The 27,039-nt window shown below is 42.7% G+C and overlaps 1 protein-coding gene across 2 annotated transcripts in view; it reads right to left on the minus strand.

Moving 5' to 3' along the window:
- SLC39A10 (solute carrier family 39 member 10) overlaps positions 1 to 27,039 on the minus strand; it is a 173,859-nt gene that overhangs the window by 107,449 nt on the left and 39,371 nt on the right. For both annotated transcript variants that reach the window (XM_068244850.1, XM_068244851.1), the window contains exon 2: positions 19,268 to 20,253. In XM_068244850.1, the coding sequence (XP_068100951.1) occupies positions 19,268 to 20,248 (981 nt within the window). In that variant the 5' untranslated portion in view covers positions 20,249 to 20,253. The remainder of the gene's footprint in view (positions 1 to 19,267; positions 20,254 to 27,039) is intronic.

Consider the following 27,039-nt stretch of genomic DNA (forward strand, 5'->3'; position numbering starts at 1 on the left):
GTATGCAGTGGCAGGTTCACTGAACACAACAGGTATGCAGTGGCGGGTTCACTGAACAGGTATACAGTGGCGGGTCCACTGAACAGAACAGGTATGCAGTGGCGGGTTCACTGAACAGAACAGGTATACAGTGGCGGGTCCACTGAACAGAACAGGTATGCAGTGGCGGGTTCACTGAACAGGTATGCAGTGGTGGGTTCACAGAACAGGTATGCAGTGGTGGGTTCACAGCACAGGTATGCAGTGGTGGGTTCAATGAACAGGTATACAGTGGCGGGTCCACTGAACAGAACAGGTATGCAGTGGCGGGTTCACAGAACAGGTATGCAGTGGCAGGTTCACTGAACAGGTATGCAGTAGTGGGTTCACAGCACAGGTATGCAGTGGTGGGTTCACAGCACAGGTATGCAGTGGTGGGTTCACAGCACAGGTATGCAGTGGTGGGTTCACAGCACAGGTATGCAGTGGTGGGTTCACAGCACAGGTATGCAGTGGTGGGTTCACAGCACAGGTATGCAGTGGTGGGTTCACAGCACAGGTATGCAGTGGTGGGTTCACAGCACAGGTATGCAGTGGTGGGTTCACAGAACAGGTATGCAGCCAGACAGGAACAAGTTAAGCCTAACTAATCTTTCCCTGAGAGACAGTCTGCAGCAGCTCGCCCTACTCTCACTAACGCAGGCAGCACACGAGTGACCGTAATGGCCGCCGCTGCCTGCCTTATATAAGGGGGGGTGGGGCTCCAGGGGCTAGTGTAGCCTAATTGGCTACACTGGGCCTGCTGACTGTGATGTAGAGGGTCAAAGTTGACCCTCCATGTGCATTATGGGGCGAACCGAACTTCCGCAAAGGTTCGCCTGCGGGACGCGAACGCGAACCACTGAAGTTCGCATGGAACCGTTCGCAGGCGAACCGTTCGGCCCAACTCTAATTCAGAGAGGAGCATAGTGAGTCCGTGGCAGATTTCATTTTTTTTTGTCGCAAGTTAGAAGAAATGGAAGCTTTTTTTTTTGTTGTTGTTGTCACAAAGTGTCATTTTCCGCTAACTTGTGACAAAAAATAAAATCTTCTATGAACTCACCATGCCTCTCACTGAATACTTTGGGATGTCTTCTTTCCAAAATGGGGTCATTTGGGGGGTATTTATACTATCCTGGAATTTTAGCACCTCATGAAACATGACAGGGGGTCAGAATAGTCAGAGATGCTTGAAAATGGGAAAATTCACTTTTGGCACCATAGTTTGTAAACACTATAACTTTTACCAAATCCAACAAATATACACTGAATGGTTTTTTTTTTATCAAAGACATGTAGCAGAGTAACTTTCGTGCTCAAATGTATAGGAAATTTTACTTTATTTGAAAAATGTCAGCACAGAAAGTTAAAAAAGTCGTTTTTTTGACAACATTCATGTCTTTTTTGATGAATATAATAAAAACTAAAACTCGCAGCAGCAATCAAATAGCACTAAAAGAAAGCTGTATTAGTGACAAGAAAAGGAGGTAAAATTCATTTAGGTGGTAGGTTGCATGACCGAGCAATAAACCGTGAAAGCTGCAGTGGTCTGAATGGAAAAAAAGGCTCTGGTCCTTAAGGGGCGAAAAGACTGTGGTCCTCAAGTGGTTAACCTTTTGTTCACCAGCATCACTTCTGATACCTCACCGCCCACCAGATAGGGGCATACACAAAGTACAATCCACCAATCCATTTACCAAACTCTACCTGATGTTCTGTATTTACCAGTAAATCACTAGATTATTACTGTATGTTTTGTTTTGTTTGTTTTTTTTAAATCATACTATACTGTTATTGCTATTTTTTTTATCCTTTTTTGTCTTTTTTATTTTGATGTTCAATCTGTACTATACATATATATTACTATATTATAAATCATTATGTAATTTTTTATCTTGACGTCATCACACATTTATAGCGCTCTGATATACCTATATCTCTGTCATTTCCAGTGTGATATCCCAATGTTGAATGCCTGATAAAGCGGGATTGTGCCCGTGAAACGCGTTGCAATATTGTTCGTGGAGTATGTAAATAAATTGTTTGTATCTTAAGTGACAGCATCAAGTCCATTTTTGAGTGGCTGTTCCACCGCCGCCACCCGAATGTTTTAAACATTTTAGCATCTTTTATCCTTTTGGCGCCTCGATATTTCTGTTTATGATTAATAAATGTTATTTTCAGTGGCGTAGCTACAAACCTCTGGGCCCCGATGCGGAATCTGGATGTGGCCCCGCCCTCGGCAACAATAGCCCCCCCCCCCCGGCAACAACAGCCGCCCCCCCCCCGGCAACAACAGCCCCCCTCCCCCGGCAACACCCGACGCACACACATATCCGAATCCCTATAGCCAGCTATAGGTCCCCCCAGTATAGGTAGCCAGGCATAGGTAAGCCAGTATAGTTGCCCCCGGTATAGGTTAGCCAGGTAGGTGCCTCCAGCATAGGTAGCCAGTATAGTTGCCCCCAGTATAGGTTAGATAGGCAGGCGCCGCCGGTATAAGTTAGATAAGTTAGACAGGTGCCCCCAGTACAGGTTAACTAGGTGGGTGCCTCTAATATAGGTAGCCAGTATAGTTGCCCCCAGCATAGGTTAGATAGGTAGGTGCCCTAAGTATAGGTTAGTTAGGTAGGTGCCTCAAATATAGGTAGCCAGTATAGTTGCCACCTGTATAGGCTAGCTAGGTGCCCCCAATACAGGTTAGATAAGTAAGTGCCCCCCCCAGTATAGGTTAGATAGGTAGGTGCCCCCCAGTATAGGTTAGATTAGGTAGCTGTCCCCCAGTATAGGTTAGATGAGGTAGGTGCCCCCCAGTATAGGTTAGATAGGTAGGTGCCCCCCAGTATAGGTTAGATTAGGTAGGTGCCCCTCAGTATAAGGTTAGATTAGGTAGGTGCCCCCCAGTATAGGTTAGATTAGGTAGCTGTCCCCAGTATAGGTTAGATTAGGTAGCTGCCCCCCAGGATAGATTAGGTAGCTGTCCCCAGTATAGGTTAGATTAGGTAGCTGCCCCCCAGGATAGATTAGGTAGCTGCCCCCCAGGATAGATTAGGTAGCTGCCCCCCCCAGGAAAGATTAGGTAGGTAGCTGCCCCCCCCCCAGGATAGATTAGGTAGGTAGCTGCCCCCCCCCAGGATAGATTAGGTAGGTAGCTGCCCCCCAGGATAGATTAGGTAGCTGCCCCTCCAGGATAGATTAGGTAGGTAGCTGCCCCCCAGGATAGATTAGGTAGCTGCCCCCCAGGATAGATTAGGTAGCTGCCCCCCAGGATAGATTAGGTAGCTGCCCCCCCAGGATAGATTAGGTATGTAGCTGCCCCCCAGGATAGATTAGGTAGCTGCCCCCCCAGGATAGTTTAGGTAGGTAGCTGCCCCCCAGGATAGATTAGGTAGCTTCCCCCGCTTTGCCCCCACATAATGGAGGGGGAGCCGCAGCCGCAGGGAGGGCAGCCCGACCTCTCCCTCCCTTCCTCTCCCCTCCCCCCCTCAGATGCAGAGTGACATGCACGGAAGCGCTGTAGGCAGAACTCACCTCCGTCCCTGGTTCCAATCACCGCTGGTCTCCTCCCGCTCTGCATAGATGCTGTTACACACTGCTTCCTGTTTAGCCGGAAGCAGTGTGTAACAGCATCTATGCAGAGCGGGAGGAGACCAGCGGCGAGTGGAACGCAGGGAGGCGAGTTCTGCCTACAGCGCTTCTGTGCGCGTCACTCTGCATCTGGGGGGGGGGCGGGGAGAGGAAGGGAGGGAGAGGTCGGGCTGCCCTCTCCGCGGCTGCGGCTCCCCCCTCCCAATAGCGTGCACGGGCCGCACGGCCCTCCACACCAACATGGGCCCCCCGGGCCCCTCCCCCGGCTCTTTAGTAGCCGGGCCCGGTCGCCATGGCGACCGTTGCGACCCCGGTCCCTACACCACTGGTTATTTTATTTTCTGACAAGATTTTGTGTTTGACACTTATTATACTCATAACGTATACCAAACTCTTGCTTGACCCATTTTGGTAAGTTACAGGAAAAATGGTTCTGAAATTTAATTGAACTACTTTTTGCACGGAAATCCTGGGGAAATTAAACACCAGGGTGGTTAATAGTGCTCGCAGCAAGGGAGCCCACCAAGTACATGGGGCTAAAGGAAACCCCAGGTAAGTACAATCAGGGCCGAGGAGTCAGTACAATACTCATCCGACTTCTACTCCTCAGTTTATGAAACCACCGGCTTCAACTCCAGATACGCAAAACTGCTCAGACTCCCACTCCTGAGCACTGGTAGAAATTATTCTGTTTTACTCATCTCAGTTACACTTTAAGAGATAACTATCTCTCTTAGACATACGGTAATTGTATGTGTAGTATGAATAGTGATGAAGTAGTACTAATGGTAAACAATCTGAAACAAAAAATGATACAAAAAAATTATAACAAACCTAAAATGGTTTGAAGTGTTCAATTTCTAAGGCTGAACTTTTAACAGCAGCCATGACAGTCTGATGTAAAATGTTTTATTCATATGCAAAACAAAAGAAAGTATCTTTGAATTCTGTGAACTTTACAGCCTTGTCTTGTAGTCAGGACTGTTTCCTCAGCCAAATAGAAGTGCTTTGGCTCCTGTTAACTTTTCAGTATAGCCCGTACTGAGTTCAACTACTGTTTGACTATCTCATTTGCACAGATAAAAACAAACACTTTTTAACCCTAGCAATATAAAAAATAAATATTGGACCTCAAGTCCCTCAAGACAAGTTAGTGGTAGAACTATAGGGAGACAAAAAATACACACATTTACACATATGTTGTGAATATATATTTTTATATATGTAAACACTTTTTCACAATTTTGTATTTTTTATATAATGATATATTTATATTCCATATAACCTCACCTGTTGGTCTAACTCCTCCAATATCCCCCATTGTTTAATTTATTTTAATAATCATGAATATTTTTTGTACTTTAGGACAAAGGCAAGGTGCAGTCCCCAAATTGCTCCATATCTAGACCACCCAGCGGTTGGTGTTCCTGCTCCTTCCCCCCCCCCCCCCATATACATATCCACCACTCCCCAGCAGTCCTGCACAATATTTAATAGTTGGAACACAAACATTCATTCAGCAATGCGTCCCTACAGGGCTTCCGGGTAACTGAGTGCATTCCATAAGGGGGATGTTTGCGTGCCAGACAAGCGTGCATCCGGAGCGCGGGTACGCATGTGTCCATAGATGGAACGCATGAAACCACGCGTACGTCCTGATGCATACACCAATGAGGCAGGGGTGTGCGCGTCACCTCCGGCAAGAACGTCACCACAACCGGACGTGCGTGACCTCCCCAGCACAGAGCGAGATCGCATTTGCCCAATGGACAGCCACTCAATAAAGTACAGTCTACTTAGGAGCAGGTTTCAGCGCCAGCACGTTACAGAGGCGCCAAACCCGGTTCTTGGACAAATTGGGTGAGTAAAATCCTCTATTTCAATCTTTTATTCCAATCCCTGATATTTTTAAAAATTTTCTGACCAGGATTGCCTGTGGGTATTGCAGGAGGGGGCATTTTACGTGGATGATTATGGTGAGCATCTCCTGGATGATAGACACCAAACCATTGTGCATAGGCATGTTTATAATTTATGAATGTGTGTATATAGGCATATTTGAGATTTAGGTTTTTAAAAATCTACCCCAAAGGCTAGTATATGGCATTACTATGGACATGTGGTTCCCTTTTGGTTGAGTTGTTATAGCCTTGAAGGCTGTAATCCAAATGTCAGTTAAATATATCATATAGGAGACATACACACAGTGATATTTGAGAAGTGAAATGAAGTTTATTGGATTTACAGAAAGTGTGCAATAATTGTTTACATAAAATTAGGCAGGTGCATACATTTAGGAACGGTTGTCATTTTATTTATGCCAAAACCTTTAGAACTAATTATTGGAACTCAAGTTGGCTTGGTAAGCTCAGTGACCCCTGACCTACATACACAGGTTAATCCTATCATGAAAAAAAGTATTTAAGGGGGTCAATTGTAAGTTTCCCTCCTCTTAACTGAAGAGTAGCAACGTGGGGGTCTCAAAAAAATTCTCAAATGACCTGTTTTAAAACCGCTAGCCCATGTAACACAATGGCAGTGTTCTTATATGCAGCAGTTTGCCGGGCGATTCTGGAGTGATCGCGATTAGCATGTACAGGACCGCTAATCGCGATCGTTCCCAAAACGCTACGGTGTCCAGTGATTTTTCTGATTAACCGTGGGAAAATCACTCCCAGAAAACACTGGCGGTAATCGCTAGTGTTTTTTTGCGGTTTTAGGTGTGAACGGAGCCTCAGAGTCAACCCACAGACTAGCACCAAAGACCTACAACATCATCTGGCTACAGTTGGAGTCACTGTGCATCGTTCAACCATTCGGCACACTTTACACAAGGAGATGCTGTATGTGAGAGTGATGCAGAGGAAGCCTTTTCTCCGCCCACAGCACAAACAGAGCGGCTTGAGGTATGCTAAAGAACATTTGGACAAGCCAGCTTCATTTTGGAATAAGGTGCTATGGACTGATGAAACTAAAATGGTGTTGTTTGGGCATAACAAGGGGCGTTATGCATGGAGGAAAAAAGAACACAGCATTCCAAGAAAAACACCTGCTACCTACAGTAAAATATGGTGGTGGTTTCAGCATGCTGTGGGGCTGTGTAGAAAGTGCAGGGACTGGGAATCTTGTGAAAGCTGAGGGACACATGGATTTCACTCAGTATCAGCAGATTCTGGAGATCAATGTCCAGGAATAAGTGACAAAGCTGAAACTGTACCAGGGCTGGATCTTTCAACAAGACAACAATGCAGAGGAACAAGTACAACGCTCTGGAATGGCCAGCTCAGTCCCCAGACTTGAATATAATGTAAATCTGTGGTGTGAGTTATAGAGAGCTGTCCATGTTCGGAAGCCATCAAACCTGAATGAACTAGAGAGGTTTTGTAAAGAGGAGTGGTCCAAAATACCTTCAACCAGAATCCAGACTCTCTTTGGAACCTACAGGAAGCGTTTGAGGCTGTAATTTCTGCAAAAGGAGGATCTACTAAATATTGATTTCATTTATTTTTTGTGGTGCCCAAATGTATGCATCTGCCTAATTTTGTTTAAATAATTACTGCACACTTTCTGTAAATTCAATAAACTTCATTTCATTTCTCAAATATCACTGTGTGCGTCTCCTATATGATATATTTAACTGACATTTTTTTATCATAACAACCAATGATTTATACAGGAAAATCCTGACGATTAACAAGGTTACCCAAACTTTCGCATCCCACTGTAAAGTCACAGTGTGCATCAGTAATTGTGTGATTATAGATCCATGCAGGATTCATTGCAGGAACTTTTATAAATAAATCTCACACAGTCTGGATATATTTAAAGAGAGTCTGATGGTAATATTACTTACCTCTTTTTACTGTCCAGTTATGTTAAGCATTAAGATCAAAGCTGATTCGTTGCATTCCCGGGGCAGAACGAGGTATTTATCCCCCCGAAATCCCCGGGGCAAAATTCTCCGATCGCTTACTGGTAGAGGCAAAGCTTTGCGCAGTAGCACTACCTCTGCTCCAGGTAATCTACGCCTCTCCCCGCCCCTCTCGGCCTTCTTTCACTGAGTGGGGCGGGAAGAGGTGGAAATTGACTGGAGGCAGAGCTACAGCGCAAAGCTCTGCCTCCCCCAGGCAGCAAAATCCACAACCCGGAACCGGCTGATACAGGAAGCGGAGGACGGCGGCGTGGGAGCGATCCGTGCGTATGGGGCTGGAGGAAGCCCCAGGTATGTATAAAATCTTTATTCTGGCGTCTCTGGTTCCCTTTAAAGCGGACCCAAACCAAAAAATTTTTTAATTAAAAATATTTAGTTGCACCACTCTGACACATACAAAGATAAATAAACACTCCTTCAAACCTATGATCATTTCAGTGCATGCTTTTCACCCTTCTCTTTTCATAGCTAGGGTTATACTGGGGGCAGCCATTAGCAATTCCTCCATTGCCAGACACCATCTACTCCACCAGTTTGCTGGAAAAATCCCGGCAATTTGAAAAAAAGGGAGGGGTTCCTCCAATAAATGTAAAATATTTTATATTTGTCATCATGCAGCTGAAAAAAGGCTGCTATGTATTATTATAATTTAGAAAATAGATTTTATTTCTGAAATCTTGTATTTTTAATTTGTGTCCACTTTAAGGGGTTTTATGACTGTAGTCCTTAAAGAGACTCTGTAACAAAATTGTAAGCCTTATTTCTTCTATCCTATAAGTTCCTATACCTGTTCTAATGTAGCCTGTCTTACTGCAGCCTTTCCTACTTGCACTGTCTCTGTAATAAATCTTATCTCCTTTCCTCTGTCGTGTCTGTCGGGCTGAGGCTGGCATGTGTGGAATGTGCAGCACTGCTTGTCAGTGGCAGAAGCTTTACACACCCCCTCCAAGCTCTGCATGAGTCACACAGTAAGCTGTTCTCAGCCTATGATACTGTGGTTGGAAGCCAGTCTTTTGTTTGTAAACACTGCCTAAAACTGTTCATTACAAACCAGGATTGCAGCAGGGAGTGGCAGAAACAGCACAGAGGGGCACAGGAGAAAATAAGGAATAGAATGGTAGGTTTTTTATTGCAAGAATATTAGAGTACAGATTCTCTTTAAGTGGTTAAATATATCATATAGGAGACACACACAGTGATATTTGATTAATTAAAATTAGGTAGGTGCATAAATTTGGGCACTGTTGTCATTTTATTGATTTTAAACCCTTTGCCGTTTGTCCTAGTGCACAGTGTTGTTACGGGGGGGGGGGGGGGGGGGAGGGGGGTAGTTCTGGGGTGTGGCGGCATAGCTAGCTAGCCAGTATAGGGAGTATAGTTACCCCAGTATAGTGCCCCAGTGTAGCTAGCATAGTGTCCCAGTATAACTAGTATAGTGGCCAGTATAGCTAGTATAGTCCCAGTACGGGTAGGTAGTGCCCCAGTATAGCTAGCAAAGTCCCCAGTATAGCTAGTATAGTGCCCCAGTATAGCTAGTATGACCTCTACTAAGTTATCAGAGAGTGTTAAAGTATTGTCTGCCTGTAGTCCCACTGCAGAGAAAGTGCTATTTAGAGCCCTGATTTTGTCCATCGTTCTTCAGGAGAGCTCCTGCTGAGATATTGATTGGTCCCTCTCCAAATGGAAACACCTAAAAGAGTAAAGTTTTTTAACCTCGATACTTCACTAGTGCGGCCGCTACTACATTAACGTAGTAGTGGCCACGCTACCGAAATATTGTGTTAGTGATACATCACTACCGTGCAGATAATGAAAGCATTGGCTGTTGCTTAGGTATGCACGCTACACTGCCACTAGCGTGCGTAGTGTACATGAGGGATAAATAAGTCACGCTGCTTCAATAGCGCACGTAACAGCATTTAATTTGCGATGTTACAGCGAGGTACCAATAATGAATCTAGGGGGAAGACCACATAGGCACAGACTGCCTTTAGCCTTATTAGATTTAATGAAGTCCATGGAAGATAAGCTAATCAATACATTTTCAGCCTTCAGGGCAGTCTTTCCTACTGGTCCAGTGAAGTTGCAGGGGCCCATCCAGGCACAAGCTCAACTGCAACAGCCTCAGTTACCTCAGAATGTACTGTTGCAGCCTCAAGGTTTACAGCTATCGGTACTAGATCAGCCAGAGAAAGTTGAGACATGCAAGACCCAACACTCTGGATGAGCCTAATGCCACTATCGAAGCATCCTGGGCCCCCATAACACCTGAGTAGTGCCTCAGGCTGATTGCCTCTATGCCACGCCGCATTGAAGCAGTCATTTCTGCAAAAGGATTCCCGACCAAGTATTGAGTGCATAACTGAACATAATTATTTGAAGGCTGACTTTTTTTTTGTTTTAAAAACACTTTTCTTTTATTGGTCGGATGAAATATGCTAATTTTTTGAGATAGGAATTTTGGGTTTTCATGAGCTGTATGCCAAAATCATCAATATTAAAACAATAAAAGGCTTGAACTACTTCAGTTGTGTGTATTTGAATCTAAAATAAATGAAGGTCTAATGTTTATCAGTACATTACAGAAAATAATGAACTTTATCACAATATGCTAATTTTTTAAGAAGATCATATATATATATATATAAATATATATATATATATATATATATATATATATATATATATATATATATATATATATATAAATATATATATATATATATATATATATATATATATATACATATATATATATACACATATACATACACACACACACACACACACACACACATTATACAGTACAGACCAAAAGTTTGGACACACCTTCTCATTCAAAGACTTTTCTTTATTTTCATGACTATGAATACTGTAGATTCACACTGAAGGCATCCAAACTATGAATTAACATGTGGAAGTATAGTGCATAACCAAAAAGTGTGAAACAACTGAAAATTTGTCATATTCTAGGTTCTTCAAAGTAGCCACCTTTTTGCTTTGATTACTGCATTGCACACTCTCGGCATTCTCTTGATGAGCTTCAAGAAGTAGTCACATGAAATGGTTTTCACTTCACAGGTGTGCCCTGTCAGGTTTAATAAGTGGGATTTCTTGCCCTATAAATGGGGTTGGGACCATCAGTTGCGCTATGGAGAAGTCAGGTGGATACACAGCTGAAAGTCCTACTGAATAGACTGTTAGAATTTGTATTATGGTAAGAAAAAAGCAGCTAAGTAAAGAAAAAAACAAGTGGCCATCATTACTTTAAGAAATGAAGGTCAGTCAGTCCGAAAAATTGGGAAAACTTTGAAAGTGTCCCCAAGTGCAGTCTCAAAAACCATCAAACGCTACAAAGAAACTGGCTCACATGCGGACCGCCCCAGGAAAGGAAGACCAAGAGTCACCTGTGCTGCGGAGGATAAGTTCATCCAAGTCACCAGCCTCAGCTCAGATTAGAGACCAGGTAAATGCCACAAAGAGTTCTAGCAGCAGACACATCTCTTGAACTAGTGTTAAGTAGAATATCTGCTAGGAAAACCACTGCTAAGGACAGGCAACAAGCAGAAGAGACTTGTTTGGGCTAAAGAACACAAGGAATAGACATTAGGCCAGTGGAAATCTGTGCTTTGGTCTGACGAGTCCAAATTTGAGATCTTTGGTTCCAACCACTGTGTCTTTGTGCAACGCAGAAAAGGTGAACGGATAGACTCTACATGCCTGGTTCACACCGTGAAGCATGGAGGAGGAGGTGTGATGGGGTGGGGGTGCTTTGCTGCTGACACGGTTAAGGATTTATTCAAAATTGAAGGCATACTGAACCAGCATGGCTACCACAGCATCTTGCAGCGGCATGCTATTCCATCCGGTTTGCATTTAGTTGGACCATCATTTATTTTTCAACAGAACAATGACCCCAAACACACCTCCTGGCTGTCTAAGGGCTATTCGACCAGGAAGGAGAGTGATGGGGTGCTGTGCCAGATGACCTGGCCTCCACAGTCACCAGACCTGAACCCAGTCGAGATGGTTTGGGGTGAGCTGGACCGCAGAGTGAAGGCAAAAGGGCCAACAAGTGCTAAGCATCTCTGGGAACTCCTTCAAGACTGTTGGAAGACCATTTCAGGTGGCTACCTCTTGAAGCTCATCAAGAGAATGCCAAGAGTGTGCAAAGCAGTAATCAAAGCAAAAGGTGGCTACTTTGAGTTGTGTCACACTTTTTGGTTATGTACTATACTTCCACATGTGTTAATTCATAGTTTGGATGCCTTCAGTGTGAATCTACAATGTTCATAGTCATGAAAATAAAGAAAACTCTTTGACTGAGAAGGTGTGTCCAAACTTTTGGTCTTTGATATATATATATATATATATATATATATATATATATATATATATATATATATATATATATATATATAGATATATATATATAGATATATAGATACTGTACAGTATAAAGACTGTGCGAAACCTTGGGGTGATCCTGGATGGAAATCTAAAACTCAGACAGCAGGTATCAGCTGTCGTCAAGTCTTCCTTCTTCCATCTAAGAAATATAGCGAAAATCAAACACCTTATCCCAGCTGAAGACCTACCTACCCTGGTTCATGCATTTGTATCCTCCCGCCTGGACTACTGCAACGCCCTGTTCATCGGATCTACAGATAAGGTTCTGCGCCCCTTACAATTAGAACAGAATGCTGCAGCCAGACTCCTAGCTCACACATCACCCCAGTACTGCAAACTCTTCACTGGTTGCCAGTAAAATGGAGAATCATTTTAAGATCTGCCTGCTGACATTCAAGGCTCTAAATCACATGGGACCCAAATACATAGATAGGATCTATTGGAACTTTATGCCCCTCCACGCACCCTCCGCTCTGCCAACAAGATGAAGCTGGTTATTCCCAGGATACACTTAACATTTGGTGCCCGGGCCTTTTCCTATGCAGCCCCTGTTCTGTGGAACTCACTTCCACAATCAGTACGAGAGGCTCCTTCTCTGGACAGCTTTAAAAAAAGGCTAAAAACTCACCTCTTTTCCCTAGCCTTTGAGACTGCATAATGCAGGGTCACAGCGCTTTGAGTCCCCAGGGAGAAAAGCGATATAGAAATACTATTGTTATTGTGTTACATATATATGTTACGGCCAAAGCCAGAAATTGGCCAATTCTAGAATTGGCCGGCCATTTATATAACTGCCCGATTTGACGTCGGCCAAAGTCCAAAATGCTGGGAATTTCTGACATTGGCTGGCCAGTTCTAGAAACGGCCAAAGTCAGTCGGCCAAAGTCCAAATTGCACAAATCCCAGAACATCCCGGGTCCTGTCCAGCACCATGAATGGCACTCGGAACTTCCTCTCTGCACTGAAAGATACACAACAGCATAATAACCTTTCAAGAGGCCCCCGCCTCCCTGCACGCTGGAAGAGAGTTTCAATCTCTCCTTCCAGTGTCGTGACCCAGTGGTCGGAAAAGTGAAAGTGAGCCAGTGCGGGCCACAGGAGCGGCGGTTTTGGCGGCTACCTGCTCCGTGCAGCCCCCCAGATGAGGTAGATTTTTTTTAATTATTATTTTATGAGCCCACCTCGGGCTCTCTTTAAAGAAAAACATTCTTTGTTACAGCTGATACAAATCCTGCAATACATCTGCTGTGTGTTTACTTCCTGCTTTCATGGAAGCAGACATATGTTTAACATCCTGTGCTTTCAGATTTAGCTGCTCTGCTGTGGTGGTCAGGTAACAGATCAAATTACAACTTGTGATTATACCCAGATGAATGGGAATTAACAGGCTAAACTCTCATACATACGAGGTGCATTCCTATATGTTTTCCTTCTGTCCCCTCCCCTGCAAGAGTTCAGGTCCACTTTTCATAAGGCCGCAGGGAGCGGTGAATTGTTGGGGATCAGCCAGGTGTTCCGACAAGATATCAGTGAATCGAGATACAGTGACAGCGGAAGAATGGGTCCATCATGCAGGAGATAGAGAAAGCAGCTGCAGCCCCAGACCTAGCCGGCCGCATGAAAAGAAGCCCTGTGGTGAGGACGCAGGGAGAGGAGGCGGAATCGGATGGCGGCGTACAGCGGGAAGAGGAGGAGGAGGTACCTTGCGGCGGCATGGCAGCGGTACAAGCCTGGGACCTGTCCCTCATGGGACAGCGGGGAGAACTAACAGCAGCAAGACCTGAGCAGCGCGGGGAGAACTGACAGCACAGCGAGACCTGAGCAACGTGGGGAGAACTGAGCGGGGAAACTTGCAGAGTGGTGAGCTTCGGGACTTGGCCGGCAACATTTAGTTACAATGCGTTCTGGCCGGCCAAAGTCCGAAATGGAGGATCATTTCGCATATTGGCCGAATCAGCTGGCCAATTCGCGTTGTGACCGGCCAGAACCCGAAGTGGCCAAACTTCGGGTTCTGCCCGTAACCTATATAAAAAATGTACATTAAAAAAAATACATAAATAGTTGCCTTAGGGACTGAACTTTTTTAATAATTATTTCAAGGGGGTATATTACTGTTTTTTTTTAATTTGCAGGCTTATAGTGATGGACGCAGAGCTGGAAAAAATGCACCTTTATTTCCACATAACATATTGGCGCCATACATTGTACTAGGGAAAAATTTTGAACGTTGCAATAACTGGGACAAATAGGCAAATAAAATGTGTGGGTTTTATCCACAGTAGAACGGTTTATTTTAACACAATAATGGGCGAAAACTGAGAATTTTTTTTCCTTATTATTCCAATTAAAATGTGTTTAGAATAAAATAATTCATAGCATAACGTATCTCCCAAAGAAAGCCTAATTGGTGGCGAAAAAAAACAAGATATAGATCATGTCATTGTGATTAGTTAATTGTGATTAAGTTATTGGTGAAAGAATGGGAGGAGCGACGACCGGTGAAAACGGCTCTGGTCCTAAAGGGGAAAAACCCCTCAGTGGTCAAGTGGTTAAACTGTGATAATTCACCAAAGATAACTAAAACTAGAATTTAAACCTTTTAAATCAAAATACAACTATGGCATTTCAGGAAAGTCCTATTTATGATTAGGTATTAACTGTTTATCTGATCAGTTTATTTTCACATCAGGTTTGCTATACAAATATAGATCTGTTAGTGTGGTATATATTAAAAGATTAACTCTATAAAGACTTCCGTTAAGTACAACTTAACCAAAGTGTTCTTTTGTTTTGGACAGAGTGAGAATGCATTAATGGATTCATCTGGATTTATTCCTGTCTGTAAACGCAAGGCATGGATGTCACATCGCTTCTTGTGATGTGACCTCCTACAGAAGTGATGACATTTCAACAAGGATACAGTCAACCATGAATACACTTAGTATTTCACTGCCTTTGTCCCCATGTGAAGAATGGAGATCGTCAATGAGATGCTATTTATGCAGCTTGGAACTGGGCCTATCAAATGCCCTTCCTATTGATTTAACTGTCTGAATTCCAAGCTGCATACAATTTGTATGCAAGCTGGAATAATTAGCATCTCAATGACCATCTCTGTCCACCTAAGCCTTATGTGGTGTCACTGGGATCAGGAAGAGGGAAAAAGAAGAGGGAAAAATACATCATTTCTTACGGAAGGAGGCAAAAAAAAAAAAAAAATTAAATGAAATACACTAAAAGTTAAGCTACAGTAACAACATAAGAAAAAATATTTTAGGGACTTATTTAACAGGCTACCAGTATACTTTTTAAAACATTATAGAATATATGTAGTTCTGACTTTGTAGCGCTAAACAGAGAAGGTCAAGGTTTTCACTTGAGAAATGTTCACCTCCCATTCATTAGCCTATAACTTTATCACTACTTATCACAATGAACTGATCTATATCTTGTTTTTTCCGCCACCAATTAGGCTTTCTTTGGGGGGTACATTTTGCTAAGAGCCACTTTACTGTAAATGCATTTTAACAGGAAGAATAAGAAAAAAAACAGAAAAAATTGATTATTTCTCAGTTTTCAGCCATTATAGTTTTAAAATAATACATGCCTCCTTAATTAAAACTCACGTATTGTATTTGCCCATATGTCCCAGTTATTACACCGTTAAAATTATGTCCCTATCACAATGTATGGCGACAATATTTTATTTGGAAATAAAGGTGCATTTTTTCCGTTTTGCATCTATCACTAATTACAAGTTTAAAATAAAAAAAATATAGAAATATTTCATCTTTACATTGATATTTAAAAAGTTTAGACCCTTAGGTAAATATTTCGATTTTTTTTTTTTTTTTTTATATATTAAACATTTTATTTGGGTAGTTTTGGGAGGGTGGGAGGTAAACAATAGGTTTATAATGTAAATGTGTGTTGATTTTCATTTTTTTTTTACTTTTAGTTTTAGTATTACTTTTTGGCCACAAGATGGCGGCCATGAGTTTGTTTACATGTCACTCTAAGCGTAACACACGCTTAGAGCGACGCATGGTGGAGGTAACAGCAAGAAAAGGCGCAGCTTCCGAGAGAAGCAGTCGCTTTTTCAGCGGGGGAGAGGAATCAGTGATCGGCCACCATAGCCCGATTCACTGATTGCCTGGCTAACGAACCGCGGGCCGGAAGTGCGCGTGCACGCGTGCGATCGGCCGCGGGAGCGCGCATGGTTCCTGGACGTAGTTTCTACGTCCAGGAACCAAAATAGGTTAAGCTCAACATGACACTGGCCTACATGGAAATTTCATGCAAATTCTAAGCAGCTTGAAATTGAGGGCAATCCAATCAACTTCCTGTCAAGCCCTGTTCCAACTGTATGAAATCTGCATTCAAGCTAGACTGACTGGCATCTCACTGACCATTTGTACTACTGAAACTGAAAGTGGGACTGTGTCATGCTGGAACAGGATGTTGTGAGCATTTTTGGGCATTTGATAGTGAGCACATTTTGTTAAACCCTGGAGAAATCCACTTTACATGTCACAAATTATTGTGAAAGTTTATATTTGCTATATGGGCACATTTTATTCACAACTTTACTGCATATAAGGTCTTTGCTTTTAGCTCAATTCACCCAGTTCACAATGGATTGCATTTTGACAGAATGTGTAGGGGTGCTGAAAACAGAATTGGAAGCTAGCATTTATTGGCTATTGTACGGTCTTTGTCTGTTGCATTTTTTTTCAGACAGCCTTGCCATTAACCTGAGGAATGGCACAGATCCACTTCGGACCTCACAACATACCACAACACATCCCTGTAAAGGCACATACAGACATGGTACTCTCCAGCTGCATCCATTATAATGTGGAACAAGCCTTTGTATAGAAGCTCAAATCATGCCTCACAACTAGGAGAGCACACAACATAAATGCAGATATACAGGATCTTCTCAAAAAATTAGCATATTTCATCCGACCAATAAAAGAAAAGTGTTTTTAAAACAAAAAAAGTCAACCTTCAAATAATTATGTTCAGTTATGCACTCAATACTTGGTCGGGAATTCTTTTGCAGAAATGACTGCTTCAATGCGGCGTGGCATGGAGGCAATCAGCCTGTGGCACTGCTCAGGTGTTATGGAGGCCCAGGATGCTTCGATAGCAGCCTTAAGCTCAACCAGAGTGTTGGGTCTTGCGTCTCTTAACTTTCTCTTCACAATATCCCACAGATTCTCTATGGGGTTCAGGTCAGGAGAGTTGGCAGGCCAATTGAGCACAGTAATACCATGGTCAGTAAACCATTTACAAGTGGTTTTGGCACTGTGAGCAGGTGCCAGGTCGTGCTGAAAAATGAAATCTTCATCTCCATAAAACATTTCAGCAGACGGAAGCATGAAGTGCTCCAAAATCTCCTGATAGCTAGCTGCATTGACCCTGCCCTTGATAAAACACAGTGGACCAACACCAGCAGCTGACATGGCACCCCAGACCATCCACTGACTGTGGGTACTTGACACTGGACTTCAGGCATTTTGGCATTTCCCTCTCCCCAGTCTTCCTCCAGACTCTAGCACCTTGATTTCCAAATGACATGTAAAAGTTGCTTTCATCCAAAAAAAGTACTTTGGACCACTGAGCAACAGTCCAGTGCTGCTTCTCTGTAGCCTAGGTCAGGCGCCTCTGCCGCTGTTTCTGGTTCAAAAGTGGGTTCATGCTTCCATCTGCTGAAAAGCTTTATGGAGATGAAGATTTCATTTTTCAGCATGACCTGGCACCTGCTCACAGTGCCAAAACCACTAGTAAATGGTTTACTGACCATGGTATTACTGTGCTCAATTGGCCTGCCAACTCTCCTGACCTGAACCCCATAGAGAATCTGTGGGATATTGTGAAGAGAAAGTTGAGAGACGCAAGACCCAACACTCTTGATGAGCTTAAGGCCGATATCGAGGCATCCTGGGCCTCTATAACACCTGAGCAGTGCCACAGGCTGATTGCCTCCATGCCACGCCGCATTGAAGCAGTCATTTCTGCAAAAGGATTCCCGACCAAGTATTGAGTGCATAACTGAACATAATTATTTGAAGGTTGACTTTTTTTGTTTTAAAAACACTTTTCTTTTATTGGTCGGATGAAATATGCAAATTTTTTGAGATAGGAATTTTGAGTTTTCATGAGCTGTATGCCAAAATCATCAATATTAAAACAACAAAAGGCTCGAACTACTTCAGTTGTAGTGTAATGAATCTAAAATATATGAAAGTCTAATGTTTATCAGTACATTACAGAAAATAATGAACTTTATCACAATATGCTAATTTTTTGAGAAGATCCTGTATGGTTGAATAGTACTTACCATGTGTGTCTGTTTTAATCAGATGGCAATATCTAGCATACATTATATGCAGATTAATAATTTATAATGTACACAGCCTCTGTTCAATATATTTAAAGCAAACCTGTGGGAAAACAACAAAAAATAAAGACAGATACTTACCTTAGTTGAGGGAGGCCTCTGGATGATACAGAGGATTCACTGACTCTCATCCACCCCATCAATGCTTGCCGAGACCCTATTCTTTTTTGTAGTCGTGCTCCTGTCCGTGCATGAGCACAGCCACACAGCGCAGGCGCAAGTACCGCCCATTACTTTTTCCTCTGAGAAAATGTGCTTATACACAGATGGGTGCATGGCCATGAGAGCATATTCAACAAGCTTGTCAAATATATTCAGAGGGTCCCAGGGCTGAATTGGTACAGTTAAGCAGGATGAGGGAAGCCTCTGAGGTAAGAATTCATATATTTTTTAGTTTGTTTATAAGTACCCTTTAAAGCTTAACTCAGACTGGACAGATTTTGGGCTGGTGCACACCAAGAACGCTTCTGAGCGCTTTAAAAAAATGATAGCTCTTTAAAAAGCGTGTGGCTAATGTATTAGAATGGGGTGGATCACACCAGAACGATGTGATTATTTCCAAAACGCAAACGTGGGTCCTGCAGCATTTCTGCTGATTTCTGAGGCGATAGGAGAGTGGAAAATCAGTCTCTATTGTAACAAAAAAATTAAAAAAACGCCACACCAAAAATCGCTAGGCGTGATTGAAAAAGAAAAAAAAAATTACTAGGCATATGCCTAGAATCAGTCTGAAAAATCACTTTTAAAAGCGCTGAGCGTTTGAGATTATGCTAGCGCTTTTTGGTGTGCACTGGCCTTAAGAGCATTTTATAAGCACTTTGTGGTTTTTATTGTCATGTCCTCCTTGCAAAAATTTCCACAGCATTTACTAGGAGAGCCACTTTAATCTATAGTGTCCCAAACTCATTTCTTACCTCATCATGTTCATGCATTTCTTCATTGTGTTGCTTGTGAAGCTGTGAAAACAGGTGCTCTCGCATGTCAGTGTGGTCACTGGGAGCTTCTCTTTTACGAGTATTCCTTTGTTTATTTTCCAAAATGTGTTTGTGCTCCTCAGACTCAAAATTTTGAGCGTTTTCATTGTCATGGTCATGACCAAGGTCAAATTTATTGTCTTGTTCACCTTGATCAAAAACAGCATCAGAGTTGATGGCAGGTTCACTGGTTTTACTTCCTTTTTTCCTCTTCTTGTGTTTGTGAGTCTTTTTTTCTGGTAGACCATGTGCTGTCTCTGTACCATTTGTTAGCTGGTTAACTTCTCCTGCGTTTTCCAGTTGTCTAATCGTACTACTGTGGTTATGGTCACTAATGTTATGAGAGTGATTTGTATTTTTATGAGTATGATTATGAAAATGATGTCGATGGGGTGATTTGTGTTCCACAGACAATACTGTGTTTTTGTCTTTACATTCATGAGTAGATGCAGTACTTTTAGTTTCATTTTCTAAAGATGCAAGGGGGTGGTGTTCATTTAGGTGGACGTGCCTTCCTTCTTGAACATCTAAAGCATCCAAATGAGAAACTGGATCATGTCCAACATCTTCATGACCTATCTCCACTACTTTTACCTCACCAAGGCCCAAACTGTTTAAAAGTCTTTCTAGTCCATAATATGAAAGTCGTCCATTTTCCCCATAGCGTTCAAATAATTTTTCAATGAAGTATTTTTGCTCATGCTCCGCTTCTTGTGATGAAGATTCACTTGTGGATGTTTCTGTGGCCTCTTTCTGAAGATAAGGCTTCTGAGAGATCTGATAGTCATTGTGACTGTGAATGTGGCTTTCCTCTGGTGTATGATCATGTACGTAACCATGACAGTGGTTGCAGTCATGAAAAAGAAATGTAAGTAAACAAATGAGGCAAAATTTTGTATGCTCGTGTACCTTCATTGCCATTTTACCTAGATGAAACAGGAAAAAATGCTTTCAGTTTGAATGCTTTTAAACAAAACAAATATTAAATCAACAATACTAAAGAAAAAAAACTACTGCCTCAAAATAAGATAAAAGGTCATTTAGTATATTCTCAACATAATGCTTTTAAAAACCTTATAAAACATCCTAACTCCTAACTTCATATTGCTGGAGAAGACTAAACCAGACTGAAGTGAGACTCCACCATGTTGGGACAGGGTTTGTTTTGCTATAACTCATTGGGCTGGTGCAATCCAGAGCGGTTTTGGAGTGTTTTTAAAAACGCTAGCGGTTTGAAAACTGCTTGGGTAATGCATTTCAATGGGCTGGTGCACACCAGAGCAGTTCGTTTTTTCCACAAACGCAAGCTCGGGGCTGCAGCATTTTTTAGATTTCTGAGGCGTTTCTGCCTCAATGTTAAAGTATAGGAAAGTGAAAAACTGCTTTGAAAAATGCTAGATCAGAGTGGTTTTCCAGAGTGTTTTGTTACAGTAGCTGTTCCATATATTGTTACAGTAAAGCTGTTACGGAACAGCTTTACTGTAACAATATATGGAATCTGCTACACAAAAACACTCCAAAAATGCTAGGCATGTTTAGAAAACTTCTCTAAACATGCCTAAAATAGCTCTGAAAATCTGCTTCAAGAACCTCTAGCGTTTTGCAGATCTGCTAGAGGTTTTTGGTGTGCACTGGCCCTTCCACATGACTGAGGGCACTATTTGTTGAAATGCTTGAGGCCTATTCACACTACAAAATTGCATGCATTGGTGCTGAATGGAACACAGTAACCGCACACAAACATGCATGCATCTATACAATACTGCATTACATTGCAATGTACTATTCGGGAATGTCAGAGGAAAACTAAAAAACAAGTCCTACTTACCTGGGGCTTACTGCAGTCCCTGGCAGCCTATCTGTCCCTTGCCGCTCACATGGCCTGGAGCATTCTGCACAGGCACAGAACTACTGCCCCTGCTCAGAACGCTCCCGACCACTGGAGCACGAACACGAGCGGCTTGGCCGTGTGCTCGCACAAGCGCAAGGACAATTGTGTTACAAGTATTCCTGAACCCTAGCAGTCTTTTGAGGTATGAAGGTATTTGTATGATTGGCTCTGAATCAGGATGATATAAGTCTACTGCATGACTGTGGCGTGTCATTCCTGAGACATCTTCACTCCACTTCCTGTTTTGTTAATTAGAGCACAGTTGAGAACAGCTGCCCCATCCCTCTAATTTAAACAGTTATCTCAGAGATGCTTGGCGGGAGGAACTAACTGCTTGAAAAAAAAGAAAAAGTATGTCAGGCACAGGTAATGTCATTGGCTATCATTCATAAAAAAAGTGTTTTCGGTAAAAAAAAATCCAGGCGGGAAAATACCGCATTCGGTATTTTAGACTTCTGTGTGCTTATTCATAAAAATGTTTACAGTTGCGATAGCAGTGCGGTGATTTCCCGAACTAGGCTGGCGTAACATGAGAAGCTGCCTGAGTTGATACATTTTTTCCATGCAGAGACAGCCTTACAATAAAAGAGGCAGCCCCAGCTTCCCTTTAGATGTGCATTTTTTTTTTTAATTGCCTAAATTACATAGTTACATAGTTATTTTGGTTGAAAAAAGACATACGTCCATCGAGTTCAACCAGTATAAAGTACAACACCAGCCTGCTCCCTCACATATCCCTGTTGATCCAGAGGAAGGCGAAAAACCCTTACAAGGCATGGTCCAATTAGCCCCTAAAGGGAAAATTTCCTTCCCGACTCCAGATGGCAATCAGATAAAATCCCTGGATCAACAGCATTAGGCATTACCTAGTAATTGTAGCCATGGATGTCTTTCAACGCAAGGAAAGCATCTAAGCCCCCTTTAAATGCAGGTATAGAGTTTGCCATAACGACTTCCTGTGGCAATGCATTCCACCTCTTAATCACTCTTACTGTAAAGAACCCTTTCCTAAATAAATGGCTAAAACGTTTTTCCTCCATGCGCAGATCATGTCCTCTAGTCTTTTGAGAAGGCCTAGGGACAAAAAGCTCATCCGCCAAGCTATTATATTGCCCTCTGATGTTTTTATACATGTTAATTAGATCCCCTCTAAGGCGTCTTTTCTCTAGACTAAATAAACCCAGTTTATCTAACCTTTCTTGATAAGTGAGACCTTCCATCCCACGTATCAATTTTGTTGCTCGTCTCTGCACCTGCTCTAAAACTGCAATATCTTTTTTGTAATGTGGTGCGCAGAACTGAATTCCATATTCCAGATGTGGCCTTACTAGAGAGTTAAACAGGGGCAATATTATGTTAGCATCTCGAGTTTTTATTTCCCTTTTAATGCATCCCAAAATTTTGTTAGCTTTAGCTGCAGCTGCTTGGCATTGAGTACGATTATTTAACTTGTTGTCAATGAGTACTCCTAAGTCCTTCTCCAAGTTTGATGTCCCCAACTGTATCCCATTTATTTTGTATGGTGCTAGACCATTAGTACGTCCAAAATGCATGACTTTACATTTGTCAACATTGAATTTCATCTGCCATGTATGTGCCCATATAGCCATCCTATCCAGATCCTGTTGCAATATGACACTATCTTCCTGAGAGTTGATGATTCTGCACAGTTTTGTATCATCTGCAAAAATAGCAACATTACTCACTACTGCATCTACTAGGTCATTAATAAATTGAAGAGCACTGGACCCAGAACAGACCCATGTGGGACCCCACTGCTAACAGTCTCCCATTTTGAGTATGATCCATTGGCCACAACTCTTTGTTTTCTGTCCATTAGCCAGTTCCCTATCCATGAACACAGACTCTTCCCCAGTCCTTGCATCCTCAACTTTTGCACCAGACTTCTGTGGGGAACAGTGTCGAAGGCCTTTGCAAAGTCCAAGTATATCACATCTACAGCATTCCCAATATCCATATTAGCATTCACTACCTCATAAAAGCTGAGCATGTTAGTCAAACAGGACCTGTCTTTAGTAAACCCATGTTGATGCTGAGAAATAAGATTATTTTCTACTATGAAGTCATGTATAGTATCTCTTAATAACCCCTCAAATAGTTTGCATACAACTGATGTTAAGCTTACAGGTCTATAATTTCCTGGATCTGATTTTTTGCCCTTCTTAAATAATGGGAAAACGTGGGCTGTACGCCAATCCACTGGGACTCTGCCAGTTGCAAGAGAGTCACAAAAGATAAGATAAAGGGGTTTATCTATAACTGAACTTAATTCCCTTAGGACCCAAGGATGCATGCCATCCGGGCCAGGTGCCTTGTCTATTTTTAATTTATTTAGTCTTGCCTTCACTTCTTCCTGCGTTAAGTATTTAATATTACAGTTAGAAGATTGAGACTCTTCCGCCTCTGTAGTTTGCAACAGTGCTGTTTCTTTTGTGAAGACAGAAGCAAAGAAAGCATTTAATAACTCTGCCTTACCTTGGTCATCCACCATTGAGATCCCACCCTCATCCTTTAGGAGTCCTATACAGTCAACCTTTCTTTTTGTACAGTTAATGTACTTGTAAAACTTTTTTGGGTTAGATTTGATATCCTTAGCAATTTGTTTTTCAGCTTCAATCTTTGCCTGCCTAATTTCTTTTTTACAATTTTTATTGCACTCCTTATAATTGCTTAGTGCAGCCTCAGTCCCCTCCTGTTTTAAGACCTTATAGGCATTCTTTTTCCTCTTCATTTTATCTTTAACCTTTCTATTTATCCATAGAGGCCTTTTTTTTATTCCTAGATATTTTGTTTCCATATGGGATATACATATTACAATATTGATTGAGTATAAGTTTAAAAGCTTGCCATTTCCCTTCAGTGTCTTCCCCTTGTAGTGCATTATCCCAGTTCACCAAACTTAGTGCCTGCCTAATTTGATTGAACTTTGCTTTTCTAAAATTCATAGTTTTAGTGGTCCCGCTGCCCCGTGGCCTATCAGTCACCAGATCAAACGTTATCATGTTGTGATCACTATTTCCCAAATGTTCTTGAACCTGCACATTTGATACATTATCTGGTCTATTAGAAATGATCAGATCCAGTAACGCATTCCCCTAGTTTGTTCAGTTACCATTTGAGTCAAGTAATTGTCCTTACTGCTTTTACCAGAATGGGTAGCCTCAATACTCCAGTCAATGTCTGAGAAAGTCACCCATAATTATGACCTCATTTTTACTTGCAGCTTTTTCAATCTGTTGTAGTAATCGCAGTTCTGCAGCTTCATTAATAAGAGGTGGCCTGTAGCATACCCCAATAAGCAATTGGCAACTTTTATTTCCACCATGAATATTTACCCAAACGGACACCACATCTTCGCAATCTTCCTCCATCTCATCGTTGAGGACAGCTGTAAGAGAATTCTTAACAAAGAGACAAACCCCTCCACCTTTTTCCCCTGTTCTATCCCTCCTAAACACATTGTATCCTTTTAAAATTAGCTATCCAGTCATGGCTTTTATCCATCCATGTCTCGGTTATTCCCACAATGTCATAGCCTTTGTCATTCAGAATGAACTCTAGTTTGTCTATTTTATTTGCAAGGCTCCGAGCATTGGTTACCATGCACTTTATATTTTTACCACCACATTTACCAATTTTGTTTACATGAAATGGGCTACTTGAATTTTTACCAACCTCCTTAATCTTTACACTGTCCCCACCCCCCTCTCCACCCCCCATAATGTTAGTTTCCCACTGTCTTTTTACCTCATCTTGTCTACGTATTGAGACTTTATCCTCCCGCCTCCCCCCAGATCCTAGTTTAAAATCTCCTCCAACCGTCTAGCCATCTTCTCCCCCCAATGTAGCTGCACCCTCCCCATTAAGGTGCAGCCCATCCCTGCTGTAGAACCTGTAGCCGACTGCAAAGTCTGCCCAGTTCTCCAGGAACCCAAACCCTTCCTTCCTACACCAATTTCTCAGCCACTTATTTAACTCCCTAAGCTCCCTGTCTCTCAGATGTAGCACGTGGCACTGGCAGTATTTCAGAAAACACCACCTTGGAGGTCCTTGTTTTAAATTTATCTCCAAGTACCTGAAAATCATTTTTGAGGACCTTCCATCTCCCACTAACTAAATCTGCGCTGAATCTGTCTATTAGGGCCAATTTCCACTACACGCAGATTGGACGCAGAATGGATGCAAAAAAAATTACTCCAATGAATGCCTATGGTACAATCTGCATCAGAAAAAAATTTGTTTTGTGGAAACAGGCCCATAGGCATTCATTGGAGCCAGTTTTTCTGCATCCATTCTGTGTCCAATCTGCGTGTAGTGGAAATAGGCCCTTAGTCTTTTTAAACAATTTAATTGCCACAGCTTAGAAGAATTTCAAGAAATGTTATGCAGGCTTTCTGATGTGAAAAATATCTGAAATCAGGTACCCAAGGGGTTAGAAAACACAGCCTGGGTATTCTGGAAAGCCTTTTTTGCTCTACTCTCACTGCTGCTGCCTGGGAGGTCTGTCTCCATTAACTTAGCTGTTATCCGCATGCTTATCACCTCTTCCAAAGGGCCCCACCTAACGATTTTCCCGCCAATATACAGCAGATTCGATCTATTTGAACTATTTGCAAGCCACTGACCATCACTATTTACCAGTAACTGTAGCCACTGTCCTGAATGCCCCCATAAAGCAGCAGATTTTAGATTTATTGTAGTAAAAATGAAAGCTTGTTAGAGAAAAACAAGCAAATCTCTTTTCTTCTATAGACATCCTGTTGCAAGTTACCAGGCTGTCCTCTTGATCCTGTGTCTCACCATGAACAAACATGCAGATCAGGTGCTCTGACTCAAATCTGACTAGAATAGCCATATGCCTGTGTGATTCAGACACTACTGATGCCAGAAAGATTAAGAGGATTGCCAGGCAACTGGTATTGTTTAAAACAGTGCTGTCCAACTGGCGGCCCGCGGGCCGCATCCAGCCCGCCAGGCCTTCTGCTGCGGCCCCCCTGCTGTGGAAGTGTTAGCCCCGAGTCCCCAGAGCTGAGGGGACTTTTTTTTTTTTACCTTTTCCCCCATGCCTCGGCTGCTATAATTTTAATTTACAGCCCCCCCTCCGCTCCGCTCCCCCCGTGCTGGCGCCGCCTCACCTCAGATCGGCGGCAAACAGGAGATAGGAACCAGCCAGACCAGCGCACGGCAGCCGCACGGGGGACTTTAAATGCTGGACGTGACCGATGTCACTTCCTGCATTTAATTCACCGTGCGGCAGCCATGCGCTGGTCTGGCTGGCTGCTATATCTTGCCCGCCGCTGATATGAGGTGAGGCGGCGGCAGCACGGGGGGGAACTAGCGGAGGGGAGCTGTAAAATGTAGCAGCCGACCTGAGGTAAAGCGGCGGCAGCAGCAGCACGGTGGGGGGGGGGGGGGGGATGAGCGGAGGGGAGAGGGGCTGTAAAATGTAGCAGCCGATCTGAGGTGAGGCGGCATCAGCACGGGGGTGGGGGAACGAGCGGAGCAGAGGGGGGCTGTAAATTTACATTATAGCAGCCGATGTGACGCCATTTTGTGGGTATATCTGCAGCCAATCCTGATTGCATTTTGTGGGTATATCTGCAGCCAATCCTGATTGCATTCTGTGGGTATATCTGCAGCCAATCCTGATTGCATTTTGTGGGTCTATCTGCAGCCAATCCTGATTGCATTTTGTGGGTATATCTGCTGCCAATCCTGATTGCATTTTGTGGGTATATCTGCAGCCAATCCTGATTGCATTTTGTGGGTATATCTGCAGCCAATCCTGATTGCATTTTGT

The sequence above is a fragment of the Hyperolius riggenbachi genome, chromosome 7, assembly GCF_040937935.1.
Source record: "Hyperolius riggenbachi isolate aHypRig1 chromosome 7, aHypRig1.pri, whole genome shotgun sequence".
Classification (NCBI taxonomy): Eukaryota; Metazoa; Chordata; class Amphibia; order Anura; family Hyperoliidae; genus Hyperolius; species Hyperolius riggenbachi.